Source organism: Perna viridis, chromosome 7, assembly GCF_037379345.1.
Source record: "Perna viridis isolate PV_CMFRI_1.1 ecotype Kerala chromosome 7, ASM3737934v1, whole genome shotgun sequence".
Classification (NCBI taxonomy): domain Eukaryota; kingdom Metazoa; phylum Mollusca; class Bivalvia; order Mytilida; family Mytilidae; genus Perna; species Perna viridis.
In genome coordinates, this window is record NC_142451.1 from 43088747 (window position 1) to 43104166 (window position 15420).

Sequence of the window (15420 nt, forward strand, 5' to 3'; positions counted from 1 at the left end):
TAACGTTGCATCGTTCCGCTACATCTTTTTTTGCTCTGCTATTCAAAATGGGAGTTTTTCACAAGCGTAGGCATGAGCGCTTCTCTTAAAGAATCTTTAAATAAAGTTCTCTCTGATTTCTAACTTGCATAAAAGAGTTTAGAATAAATACTTATTATGGCAGATGTTTTAAATGTTTGAAATAGGGAATGTATTACCAATACGGGCACTGGATTAATATAGATTTTTTGCACATGTCTGTTTTATTTTACCCCCTGGGCAAAGCATAAGCATTTTTTAAGACACTTGCACTGCAATACTAAGGTTTCTCAATTAATATTTGTCTTCTCATTTTCGTGTTTTATATTTCTTTATATTATTATTTTCATTGTTGTTTCATCGCAACATTTTTTTTGTCTATTGACTTTCGTGGTTTGAATATCACTTTCATTGTCAATAGTACTGCATAAACGGGAACATCTTCAATGAAATATGTTTCCACGAAACACCCAGAGCACATTAAAGAGACAATATAATATAGATTACTCCTATCAGGACCCATGACCTTCCATTGAACCAACAGTAATTGAACATCAGACATTTCAAACGGACGAATTTATTTTGTAATAACATACAAAAATGTACATAATGCAGTCCTTTCCAAACACAAAAAGGTTCATTACAAAAGCACTACAATGCCGCATAGAATTTTTGTTTAGTGAGCATGCACATGTTTGTTCTAGTAATATATTCGTTTTATTTTTTCTTCAACCTTTTTTCACCAGTTAATTTTGTACTTATTGCTTTTACGGTCTGGATTGTGTTGATAATTCCAAGGTCTAACATGTGTTTCGTTGGCTATTCTATAGGCAATAGGCTTGTCATTCTTTTTCTCTTGGCGAATGATTGTATTCCACTCTTTGCCCACTCACCAACTGTTTGAAGCTTTGTACCAAATACAATACATACGGTTTGTTGTACTTCTTTTTAAAACTTTGGGATGACGGTCATCAATTTCTCATTCTTTGGCCAACCATCGGCATTATCCTAAGATTTATCTCATGAAATATCCGGAGACGGTCTTATGACATATCTCGGAGTGTATATCGAAGATATATCCTCAGATTATCTTATCAAACACGTTCTTTCATACGCCTCTGTTTCATTTTTCATTGTCTTCTGTGTCAAGAGTTTGCAATATTACAGTTTTATTATAATAGTTTTTTTTTCAGTTTCACTGATTGAATGTATCTACAGAGTGTTCAAAACATGTGGATCTACTTCTAGTATAACATACTTAATACTTTGTCAAAAACTTTCAAAAGAACACAAAAATATCAACTTTAGGGGTGCGGAGCAACGGTTCTATTTTAAAAAGATGCTGTAGAAATCAAATAATTCTTATGGTGTGTGTTTGTATGTTTCTCGTATATGTTTTTTTTTCGTGCGTTTGATTTTTTTCTTTTGTCATACTTTTCCACATAAGCATTGTATTACATACAACCTTAAAATGCAACATCTCATAATGTTACTAAAAGGTGTCTATGCTGATTTGTAATGCAATGCTATCATTGAAAAATTTGTCCTGCTTCGTTATAGTTGCATTTTTTATGTTAGAATTTACTTTCAACTTATGCTGGGCTTCCTTAAGGAGTTGGATTAGGGTAGGGGTCATAACTCTTGAAATTAGTGATATGTTTGCATCATATTCAATTTCACCAAAGCCAATCAAGCTTTCATTTGAAACAATGAAATCAGTCTATGTTACTTTGATGCTTACATGAGATTGATGTAAAATAGTTAATAAAAACGTTCCAATGATTTGTAAGAGTTATGTCCCTTACCCTAGGTCTACCTCCTTAAAAGTGCCTCAATATTAAAAGCTAATTTCGTTTGAGAACGTCTTAAAAAAATTATTCTTCCAATGCTACATCACTATAAAGAATTATTCCATTATTGCATGCAAGCAGAATGAATATTTAAAAACCAGATGAAAAGAAAATAAACAAATTATTCTATAATGTTATCATTAAATATAAACATAATCATCGTGAAAAAAATGTTGCCTTCTCGCAATTCTTGAGAGCCTATAGCTTACATGACCTTAAAAATCGTGAATAATTTTATTGACAAGTGTTGAAATAAATTCTGAAGATAGTTTTAATTATTTCCGTTTTCTCCGACCATTTGTAACATTCGATAACATAGTAATATCATGGTATAAATTAGATTTGATATTGTTTGTTGAATTGTATTATTTTATTGGTAATTCTATTATTAAAACCATCGACTTCTAACCCATAACTAGCCAATTTACAGTTATTTTCACGCGATAATCCGGAAGCTCCACCCACATGTAATGAAACAACCAATTAGCAGCCGTCAGGGTGTAAATTTAAACTTATTGAATACAATTCCGAGGCTGCCTTGGTAGAAAATTAATAGCTAAATCGATTCATAAAAATTCACAATTGTACACGCATAAAAAGGAAAAATTCACCAATGAAAAGAAAAGTTAACTTGTACAACAAACAATCTATTCTTTTCCTAACTAATCAGTGTTGTTATATAGATCTGGATTTGTCACTGATGATATATTTTGACGCTCCAGTGAACTAACGTTTTTACCAAATACCCGCTAAGTTTCATATTGACACCCGCTTTTTGGTCTTTAATGTTAACTGTCATAAGACGACGCATCAAAATTATCATCTGACTTTTTATTGAAAGCAATCGTCTTTATACTTGCATTGAACCTTTTTTTTTAATTTCTGGAGGAACCAAATTTAAAAATCTGGACATTAACTAATTGTTAACCATGATGCGAGATCATTCATAAGACTAATTATTTCGTCTTTATCCCACGGGAATAAGCACTAGTACATTTGGATCTACAAACGACCACGAAAGGACAGCTTTTTCTACACATACAAACATCAAATTTGTATTCTATCTCGATGTGTGAAAGTTAATTCAACGGTAAAATAATAAAGACTGGTGTTCATAGGACGGACATAAAATGTCACGCAGTGCTAGCCCTCGCTCCCTGGAGGAGGAAGAAGAAGACGCGATAAACGTTGACAAATGTGATTCGGATGATGATGAGCCGAAAACAAATAGTGAAGTTCTAAACTCTAGTGCAAAAACTGAGTCAATGAGTGTTCCATCTTCAATTTCATCATCTAAAAGTGGTATCCCTGAACCAAGTTTAGGTGGACCACCAAGACGGTCTTTTTTTATTACAGACATTTTATCAGATGCCAACAAAAGCTCTGGGAGTTTATCAGCATTTAAACCATTACGGGTGCCAACAAAATACTTTTCATCGCAGACATTATCACCAACGGACGACCCATTTCGGCGGGGGCTACAGTTAGGACAGTATAAAACACACCCTCCAAATGGTCGTGACTTGGGGAAATGTTCTGAAAGTTTAAAGTCAGATTCTGAGGACGACGACGAAGACGACGACGAAGGTAAATTAAGATAAAAAAAAAATGATATTTAGTCAAATGAAGTGTACAAATGAATGCGTCTAATATTGTTTAAAAACTGCACAAAATAAAGCCCTACTTTTAAAAGTTTGACAGTAAGCCGGGCATTAGATATTAAACCAAAAAAATGATATTTCTTAACAAGACAAGCAGTAAAAATACCTAAAAAAGGATGCAAATTTGTATCAAAAGAAGGCGCTCGTTTTGACCATAATCAATAATCAACAATTGATTGAAAGCAAAATAAACATAATCAATCTAGAAATATTTTATTCACAATTATTTTAAATACGAATAGAGAAATTTTCTTAGTTTTATTTTTATTTGTACGCAATTTTTGATAAATATTTTAGAAAATCAGAATTTCCGATAACAGATGAAAATTTGGACATTAATTATTAAGAATATATATGTCTTATTAGAAATAAAATTCAGAGGCAAATCTCACATTGGAAATTCATGATATTTAAATAAAAAATCATATTTCAACGGTGAAGAATGATGCCATTTTGTTCCTGAATTTATTTATACACCTGTATTATCATACCATTATATCTATGAAGGAATAAATGAGTTTTTATCATAATTCAATTATACATTTTAGTATTTATCTCCAGTTGTAAAGTGTTTGGACTCACACATACGAGAGAGTCGCAGACTTAAAAAAACAAATACATTAACAAAATTGATTTTTTATACATAATAATCGCCTTTGAGTGTTAATTTCTCTATAAGTATAATATATAACGGGTTATTTCTTCTTATTTTGTAAGTGTTATTATAAAAACATGGTTAAATCGCCTTTTAAGATATCGATATCGAAATGGATAACCTTGAATTTAAATTTCTCTTTCAAAATTGAGGGATACAGATTTCGTATAATTGATATCTTCACTGTAAAAGGCCTGCAGTGGCTATACATGTCGAAAACCCTTTTCATATGGGTTCGTTTAAAGTCACAACGAGCCCAAACTGTGTCTGTGATCAAATTACGTTGTGAAAATTTATTCTGATAAAAGTAAAAAAATCCTTGGTTATTTATTGCCGAAGCTTTTAGATATCAGGGTATTTTACTTAAATGTGCAGTAATTTTTTTGTGCTAAGTTCGGCTACACCAAGAAAATTATACACCCTTTGACACGTTTTTAACTTGCTTTGTAAACTGTATGCTTGCTGATTAAGTTTTTTTTTAACTTTATATAGAATACTGAGAACTTCATATAACTGAGGGAGTATTAACATCTATCTTCTTTATGTGTATTTTTGGAGAAATAATCATTAGGTGAAAAGACAATACACGAATTATACTTTTTTTGTTTACAATTAACATTTTTCATGCATTTATTGACTTTATTATGATATTTATTTGAGAGTAGGAAAACGAAAATTGATAAACCGTGCGAAAGCGAAAATTGATAAAGAGTACAAAAACAAAAATTAAACACAATTTTAGACAATTAAAAAAGAAACAATTTGTAGCATCTACTATTTAATTACATAAACAAGACAAGGGAAATATATTACAATCAGTTTGTTTAATCATGATTATAAAATCACCTAAAATGCTTACTGATACATATAGTGGAAATAAAGTTAAAATTTCCATCAAAATTTGAGATAGTATATATTACCAATGCACTTTCTGTAGGTGTTGGGACATAGTTTTCTATATCCTGGTACAGCAATATCTGACGCCCTGAATATAGCAATCGAACCCCCCCCCCCCCAAAAAAAAATACAATACCACAACCAGTTTGTGACATTGTATTTCTCGGAAAGTTAACAGTTTTTAAAACAATTCTTAGGTCTTATTGCCAAATCTTTTAGGTAATTTCCGTTTGTATATGTTTAACTAAATGAAGAAGTCTGGTGCACGATGCACCAGACGTATTGTTAGGCTTACAAGTACATGTACTCCATCTCTACACGAAACAGCTGATGTCCAAATACTATAGCAATTGCGTGGGGCTACGTGTCTTTTTATCTAAAGTCTAAAAAGAATACAAATGCAATACTGATGTAGATTTAGTCACACTTTTTGTTTTTATTTGGTTTTGTCAAAGCTAAAATTGCAAAAAGATGTGATACTTTTTTAACCTTAAAACTATATACTGGAATAATTGACGTTTTAAAAAGAAGTTTTGATCAGGAAACTATTTTAAACACTTTACTTAGTGGAAGTCAAGAGTGAACGACCCACGCCCCCGTGTAACATGTGACCATACCTTAAACCATAGCCTTTTAATTTTCTATTTTGCTTTTCTAATAAGTACCACAATATGGCTCTTTTTTTATTGAGAAAAATCATTTGTAATTTGATTTGCCTTTATTAGTTTTTATCACTTTGAGGTAAAAAATGTCAGTTGACGGGTTCACGTGGTACAAAATAAATGATATCTTAACAACATATACAGTAGATGTTTATTTTTATTGAGAAAAGATCTGTCGAAGTTTTAGCTTGATGTGTCAAATTGCAGTTAAAACAAAGGGGATTATTGAAAAACTTGTTTCACACAGGACATCATGTTTTCTTGTTTGTTTGTTTGTTTGTTTGTTGGGGTTTAACGTCCGAGCAGCAATATTTCAGCTATATTCAGACGATGGACATGAAACTGATGATGAAATGAAAAAAGGATGGGACACCAGGACAATGGGGTCGACAAATTTTGATTGCCACCGGAAATAGGGAGAGGAAGGTAGGGTCGGGCAATTTGGCCTCCTGTGGCGGAGCCCTATGGTTCCTACTCCGGAAGAATACCATAGTAGGGTTCTTTAACGTGAGAGGAACGTGGCATCTTTCCCAATACGGTGCACCACTATGGCTTGCGGTCAGGTTTTCCGTATTATAGCCTGACAACCCCAGAATGTAACACGCCAGAGGTAACCCATTCCACCACCTAGGGCACACATCCCAGTTGCTATGTGGGCAGAGCGCCCTAGCCCCCGGCTAGGGTTCTGTGCACTATTTAGTCGCCTTTTACGACAAGATTAGCGCTGCTGCAGGCCTATCCTTTTAACACCCGGACCTGCACGGGGCTGTTTTCTTGTTCATATAAAGAATAATACTTGATACCAGGGTGACTATAATAATCATTTTCCCCCTTGTTCTAAAGATGTGTCATCAGCATGATATGATGAATACTAGTGATTCACTGTATAAAATAAAAACATAACCGTAATAACAAAAAACAGATTTGAGAGTTGTCCACCTAAGGATAAGGTAGGGCTAATTTATGGGTGAAAAGGATAACATATTTTTATATATATTTAACATGTTGTATAGAATACTTCATAGTACTGAAATGTTTTAAAAATTACACCAATAACTGTAAAAAAAAAAATCAATGAAATGCACCATCCTTCACTATACGGGGAGTTAACTCTGATGTTTCTAATATCTGTCATGTTAAGTAGCAGTCTTTCTAAAACTCAGACAGAAGGTGGTTCATGCATTTCAAAAACCCACTGAATGCAGTTATATCTTCTGTTCATAAACAGTTGCTGATCACATAACCAGTCTTAGTTTTTTTTATTTGGTCGTTGCACTTTTAAGATAAAAAATATATAGATTGTAGATGAAATTGGCACTTTGCAAGAGTTATCTTCTTGATTTTTTATTGCTATTGTTGATTTCAATAAGAGATGAATGTATGGTTTTCTAAGAAGTGTAGACTTGAATGAAGAAATGATTATCATGATTTGAAAGTATAGCATATGTACATGTAGACTGAAAAACATTGTTTGGTGAGTTTTTCTACACCATGAATAATAACTTCACCATTGGCACTATTTGAATTTTATGTGGAGTGGTACTTAAATATCTTCACTAGAAGGCTTCATCGATAAAATGGCTGAATCTAATTATCATAAAATATTACAATATGTGCCTTTTTAAAAATGAATCACTTTTTCTTGTTTTGCGCGATTCTTACATGGACAACAAACAGTCATGCAATATGTGATAATATTTTGAAAGTCGACACATTTTTATTTTTGATATTTTTTTTAGAGAATGTTTTAATAAACAAAAAATGATATGCTGCTTTTCATATAACCCTTGTTCCAAGGAGATATTATATTAAATAGAATGCATTATTTGTACAATTCAAGATTAAAGGAGATAACTCTGTAAATGACAATTTCAATACAATTTACGATTTTCAATACAATCGAAATTGGAATTTCGATGTTACTTATCTCCGGAGACCAGACAATGATACAATTCATTATAAAGACCTATTAAGCAACTAAATAACAAAAATAAAATTATGTAGGCTTTTTGACGTGTATCACATGTTATAGAATTTGTATGGTTCTTAGATGGAGCTATACACAAATACTTTGCCTTACATTCCAAGCAGTCATGTTAACGAATTAATACCAAATGTGTGATAAGCTAAAGCGTTTTCCTTGAGTGCAAAACCACTAGATGGCATTTTCTTAAAGAAACAAGACTGTGGTATTTACATTAAAGTATTAGAAAATGGAAACGAACACGACATTCTATATATGTTTGGCAAATTAGGAAATAATATAATGAAATGCTTTTTATATAATTATTTATTTCATAATTCATTTAATTCTGGGACTTACTTTCTATTTCTTAATCTGTAAATGGTCCAATATAATCTAAAGGATTTTTTTCCACTAAGATTATTCAAGTACACCCCGACACACTTTTGATTGACACGATATAAAACATGCAAACCAAGAACTGGTTTTGTTCTCGAGCTATAGTATTCTAAAAAAATATTACGTTATAAAAAAAACAAAATTAATCATTGCATAATTAATCGTTTGCATTAATCTTGCCTGTTAGTTGTAATCTACTCACTGTTTACTTAAGGTTTTTACTTTTCTGAAATCAAGAAAGACAATTCAATTTCGGGGAACAAAAATAAACACTGCGACTGTTTATTCCCAAAGCTTGTGTTCATTACTATTATGGAGACTTAAATAAAAAAATCATTGAGAATTTAAAAATTTTGATCTTTAGTAAAATTATATACTCCCTTGTTTTATTAAGTCCAATTATAACTGAATACTACATGTATATATAAAACGGGTTTTAATGTAAAACTATGAAGAAAAAAAAAACAATTTAAATACATGTATGGTTGATAAAAAAACATTGAAGGAAAGAAAAAAAAAACGATGATGGATCCATATATAAACGAACAAAAAAATAAAGTTCGTAAATTAAACAATAAAGCACATACATGGAAATGATTTCGTGGTTTTTGTTTTTGTTTGTTTATTATTATTTAAAACCAATTAGAACCGGCTTTACATTAAATTTATACCTCCGGGTACTTAACCTTACCTTTCACTTGTCTTTATCGGTGATGACATTTTGAATGACAGATGCAAATTTGACCTGACTCTCTGAATTTTTGCACCATAAAAGAAAGCAAAAAAATCCAACTCTTTTGTGTTACAGATAAAAAAGACGCATCAAGAAGCGGTGATGACGAATCTGGATCCCATTTACTGAAGACAAAGAAGCCCCGGAAGGCTAGAACGGCTTTCACAGATCACCAACTTAACTCTCTTGAGAAAACATTTGAGAAGCAGAAATATTTGAGTGTACAGGACCGTATGGAATTGGCTGCCAAACTCAATCTTACAGACACACAGGTCAAGACGTGGTACCAGAACAGAAGGTTCGTTAATATCTTTATCAAACATTATGAGTTGAACTTGGTTAGAGATAAAAGGGGTGGACTGTGGTAAGTTATGACGTCTAAGGTCCGAATTCTGGAAAAAATGATAAAATTAGACGTTTGACAAGTTAGTATATCTATATCATCTATTTGTTCCGGGTCAAAGTTTCCGTGGTACATATAAGGCATTAAGGAATAATTCCCTGTGTGTGGGGAAAAAGGGATTGGGTTGGATAAGTGGGATGAGTCAAATATTTATTGTCACTATAAACAAACAGTTTTCCAATTGCAAATATGTAAGAGTAGTGTAATGAAATAGCTAAATGATTGGTGATGGCAACGCTCACTTATTTAACTCTTTAAGATTTTTTTAATTATGCAGTGAATAAAACCAAACTGTATGTACATATTTTTACTGCTGGATTATGTAAACTGTATTTCATTATGTAATTTTCAAAGAGGACCTAACTTGTGTCCAGTTCATTTGCCGAATTTTAGCAATAAAATATGTTTAATATAATCTTGTGAATACAATGGATGAATAAAAGAAATAATGAATCATATTTTGGAATAAGGGGTCTGTATTATGATCTCTTATTATTGCTCATTTATTTCACTTGACAGTTTGAAACTGAAATATGCTTTATTAGTTGAATGGTTAAAGAGGCAAAAAAAATTAACGCGTCATTATTTTTTTTCTGATGCTTTCTTTGCATTCTATTTCAATCTTTGGTTTGTATGTTTTGGTTATACATGCCTAGACATGTATTTTAAACCTGAAAACAGGGCACTCGGCGTTTAAACACAATTATGCAACTTGTGCCCATGACAGTCCAAGAGCCCATAACTTTCATTTTAAGTTTTATGGGTGTTTTTTTAGTTCATGTTTCTAAATATTTTGTTTTCATGACTTGTCTTTGTCTTGTGTCATTTAAAATTATTTCAAACGTGATTTCTTTCAAATCTCATACTACGATAAAGAAATCGAGCAACCCTAGATAGTTTTGTTCGTGACCTTTAGATACTCACGTATATTAAGAAATAGTCTTTGCTTAAATACCGGAAGTCCTCTAAAACACATTTCAGAACAATAAAATGTCTGTTACAATACCACTGCCAGCCTAAAGCAAAAATAGCAAATATTATTAGTTCGTAACGAAAATAAAAAAACGACCAGGAAAAAGAAGGAATAATTTAGAACTATTCTTTAAAATCATTTAGCTTGAAATATAACAGTTAGCACTTAATCATGATAATAGCTTTCTGATGTGTTAACTTTAATTTGAACTAAATTGAGTTTTATCGAACCAATAAATATAGGAAATAATATCATACAAATTTTCAAAAGGCTATGGTTTAGACCTATTAAAGGTCTCGGACATCCTGCTGACTTAATTTGTCCGATGTCAAATTACGTTGAAATTTCACAAAAACGTCTTTCCCTCAATCTGTGACAATTTATTGACAAAAATCAATTCGTTTGAATTATGGAGCTTTAGATACATGTAAAATCCAAATCAATTATCCGATTCAGCGGAATAAACTTTATTATTTTCTCGTTTTTCCATTCATTTCAGTCAATTTTGTCTTGTATAGGGCAATGTTAAATTGCGTGTGTGTTTGTAGTGCGAATAATTCACCAAAGCTCTTCACTATCTTATACATATGCGATATTATTGTAAAATTGGTCGAGTTATTGTATAGTATTTGCAGCTGTTGAAGGTCTATTTTGTGAAATAAATACACCCTGATTCACTATTTTTATTGAAATTGAGAGCTTTTCGTAATATTAATAGTAAATTTACATACCGACCGCAATGACCCTGTCTAATCTCTAATGTATCAAATTAAAATATTCAAGAAATCATTTTGAATTTATTGATACGGGCTTCTATTGATAAATCTTAAACTCTATCTTAAGTCGCTCGCTACAAAAATAATCTTTGAATAATTCATAAGATGAAAAAATAAGAACAAGAATTCTTGATGAGTTCGGATCAACGGCAATTATTTTTCCAAAATTGACTTTAATTATTAGCTTTTTAAGCTTCTTTTAAGTCTTTAACATAAATGCAAATTAGGTAAATCTGATAATTACTCGGGTCTATGGGAGTTTATGGCTAATTGCTTGGTAATAAGTTATTATGTTGGGAACGGAATTGTAATTTAATGGTCTTCAGGGAAGTTTTGTGACATCAGAAAGGTCCAGCGCTTCTGACATTTTAGCAACGTTTGATGTTTTACCTTTGATGGGCACAAACCCACTAACGAGTCGTAATTGATGTGAAAAGCGCCAGGAATACGTTAAAACTGTAGTTGAATACATGAATTTATTTGTGTATGTTTTATTTAGCAATTTGCATAAGGGTCTGATTGTTGTTTTATTGTTCAGTTTATACGTACTTAAAAGAACAAGCATATTGCATTAGTCTAGTAATAATTTTCTTTTATAAATAGTAAGTCGTACATTTTATATTTATGAGTGCAAATTCATACAAATTTAAAAATGTGAAATTGGACCCTAGCAAATTTATCATGTCATATGAACACGGCTTTAATAAAATACAATAGCTGAAAAGAACACCCTGGGGGAATTATAGGGAAAAAATTACGAAAATGCAGTTTATATAAACAGTTAAGTAACAACACACCAATTTGTATTATTTCAGAACAAAATGGAAGCGTCAAACTGCAGTAGGCCTCGAATTACTTGCAGAAGCCGGAAACTACGCAGCTGTTCAACGCATGCTCCAGAGCAATCCGTACTGGTTCACGTATCATCCACAGGCCGCCAGTATAATCTCTAACTTTGACGCTTTATACTATCGACAAGGTGAATCAAGCTTGACGTCACCACGACCTCAACTACCCCGGATGTTCATACATGGACTTCAACAGCACGTTAATCATTTGAGTACCCCGTCTGTATACTCGCCAGAAAATCGTAGTTAATTTCAAAACTCCTTAGAGTTGGTTGTTTTCCGTACATTGGTCTCACATTAAATAAACAAAACATTTGTTTGATGATAACTGCATACCAATAGGAAACAGCGGTATTTGAAAAGAAGTCGTGTATGTTTAAACCTATCTAAATTAAGAAGACTGTCAAAAGTTAAAGAGAACTCCGATTAGTCTCTGTTTTTGAAATCATTCAAGAAGGTAAAATCAAACAAAGATATTGATTTGTTTGCCCTTTCCAGAAGAAACATTTTGTCTTTCAACGTAAACATTGCATCATCATTATTTTTCTCAGCATTGCCCACATTTAAAGACATTATTTACTAAGATTGTTGTTCGCCATAGTGCTTCACCAGGTCTTTTCAGAGTATTCACCAAAGGATTCATGTAGAAAATATTCTACACACATGTGCAATAGAAAGTAATTGTAATCATTAAATGTGCGTATGGAATGGACCGTTTTAATTTAACTACTACGTTGTAGTAACATCACAATTTGCTTTGATTACGAAGCATACGAATGCGATGTTTATAATCGACTTTATTTATATGTTTTTTTTTTGTTTTCCTACTGTATATATGATTAGATTTTATTGACCTTGATTAAAAGTCAGATTAACCTATTCACATTTTTCAACCGAATTGAATCTGCCTTTGTATAGTTAAGTATAAGTTAGCGTCCATGGTACATTTGTGAAACGGCAACAAACACTCAAAGAAACCAGTCCGCTCTTGCTATCACTTATACCGAATCTTGATTTGTTTATGTTCATAATAAACAGATGCCTGGTAGAAATGCACACTTGTTCTAATATAACATAACTGTCGTCATAATAATTCGGTCACTATGATCCGTCAAAATTATTTCTATCAACTATATGTTTCCTCTTTCAACGGATTTCCCGACAAAGCCCTAGTTGTCAATCAATACATATCTAAATAATTTCTGAAAGCAACAGAAGCGGCATGCCATATAAATATTGGTTAAAATAGTATATAAGTAAAGGAATCTGAAGAAGATAATTTTTACATTCAAGAATAATATATCTGGAGAAGAAACACACACATGCACACACAGCACACATGGGAATTTAGGACATGAATGTCAAAAAAATAGATGACGATGCACATATAGAGAGATATTACTTTACAACTTGAAACTAAAAATAATCAAACTTGCTCATATTATGCAAAAAAATATAAACGTGTTACGTACCATTTTATTTATAATTTGGTTGCGTACGTTAACCACTTGCGTGCGTTTGTTTGTCTCCAACCTATGAAAGTTAAATTTTCGAATCGTAAATTTCTCTTTCTTTTTTAATTGTACCTAAATGATAAAATATTTGACTATTATATATATATATATATAATTTTTTTTTTTTTTGGGGGGGGGGAGATATAGTGATAAGAAAAACTTAAAATAAACAGTTAAAAAATACCTCTTGCCCATCCTTTAACTGTGATTTAAACTAATTATTAAGAACTATTTGAGACAAGTGTCAACATTTCTGTCAAAAATAAGCGTTTTCATACCTACGGATTCATCACTGTCGCCTCTAACTATGTGGTATGATTGTTATGATGATACGGTATCTACTATCTACTTATAAATCTGTATATCAGATGAAATGTCACAATAAACTATGAAAGGTAAAAATGATATTCTTTTTGTAATCATTTATCTGACAATTGGAAGTTTAATACTGAGATGTTTGACATTATGTTCATATTTATGACCCGTTTAATTTGATATTTTACGCATAGAAAGATGGTGTGGTAATGACCGCATTTTGTTAAGTAGTTGTGATGTGGGAAGTTGACACTTAAGCATTAATGCAGAGTGACATTTTTATGCATAATGACGTTTATCTTACTTCTTGTTGCGACCTCAAAAGTGTGATTTTTGCGTTGACCTTCAGGATTTGGTGACATATTGTTAACGATTAAGGTATCATTTTAATATGACCCCTTTGTCTCAAATATATTTTGTGGGTGTGGGAAGAAATAAATATCATATAAACTTTTTTTTAAATATTGAATTGTAACGTTTATATATCCACTGTAGCCTATGGAATGTATGTTTCGCAAAGTAAAATTTAAAAAGACAAAATTATAGAAATGCTATGTTAAGTAATTCGAATGCATTAATTGTGTATATTGTAATTATTTACTGTGTTTTATAATATTTTTGTTTTGTTTTCAATATTCTTTTAATGTTCATTTCTGATATATAGACAAGAAAACAAATTAATAGTCTAACAATAATTAGCCCAATAATTAGCTTTAGAATAAAGTACTGGCTAGTACGTTTAATGTTTTTAATTGAATCAACCCATCTTATTTATCAATTTTGTATTGAGTATAACTTGACCAAATTTAAAATCATGATGCACTTTTTTTTTCTATTAACGAATTACATATCAAAATATCTTAAAATTGTTTTGGAGTAAAGCAAAAATACTATGATTTATTTGATTCTACATATTAAGTGAAGTGATTTGGGGAAAAAAACACCAACAATAATCATCGTAAATAAAGCGAAGGAAAGAAATGTTTTGTTTGTTTGTTTGTTGGGGTTTAACATCCAAGCAGCAATATTTCAGCTATATTCAGACAATGAACATGAACTTGATTATGAAATGAACATGAAATGATGATGAAATGAAAAAGGGATGGGACACAAGGACAATTGGGTCGACAAATTTTGATTGCCACTGGAAACAGGGAGAGGTGGGTAGGGTCGGGCAATTTAGTCTCCTGTGGCGGAGCCGTATGGTTCCTACTCCGGGAGAATACCACAGTAGGGTTCTTAAAGGTGCGAGGAACGTGGCATCTTTCCCAACACGGTACACCACTATGGTCTGCGGTCAGGTTTTCCGTATTATAGCCTGACAACCCCAGCATGTAACACGCCAGGGGTACCCCATTCCACCACCTGGGGCACACATCCCAATTGCTCTGTGGGCAGAGCGCCCTAGCCCCTGGCTAGGGTTCTGAGCACTATTTAGTCGCCTTTTATGTCAAGCTTAGCGCTGCTGCAGGCCTATTCTTTTAACACCCGGACCTGCACGGGATGGAAAGAAATGACAAATAAGTTAGAACCCTTACTTCAACTTCGTGCAAATCTGTAAGCCCTCGAAAAGAGGTTCAGGTTAATCCACACGTAGGGTTAGTTATGATAAATTGGATATTGACAATACAAGAGGCAAACTTATTGAGTTTTCCATAATTTTTCGAATATAATGAATTCTCTTATTTTTTGTACAATCGCGGGTTAAATGTTTGTTTTAAAGTATCTGTTCATTCGCCATCCCCGAAAATAA

At 32.1% G+C, this 15420-nt stretch overlaps 1 protein-coding gene across 1 annotated transcript; it reads left to right on the forward strand.

Moving 5' to 3' along the window:
- The first annotated feature begins 2475 nt into the window (after positions 1 to 2475).
- LOC148612804 (barH-like 1 homeobox protein) lies at positions 2476 to 14089 on the forward strand. The gene is made up of 3 exons (XM_088594546.1): positions 2476 to 3455; positions 8914 to 9136; positions 11806 to 14089. The coding sequence occupies exons 1-3, from the start codon at positions 2999 to 3001 to the stop codon at positions 12086 to 12088; spliced, it is 963 nt and encodes a 320-aa protein (XP_088450672.1). The 5' UTR covers positions 2476 to 2998; the 3' UTR covers positions 12089 to 14089.
- Positions 14090 to 15420: the final 1331 nt, after the last annotated feature.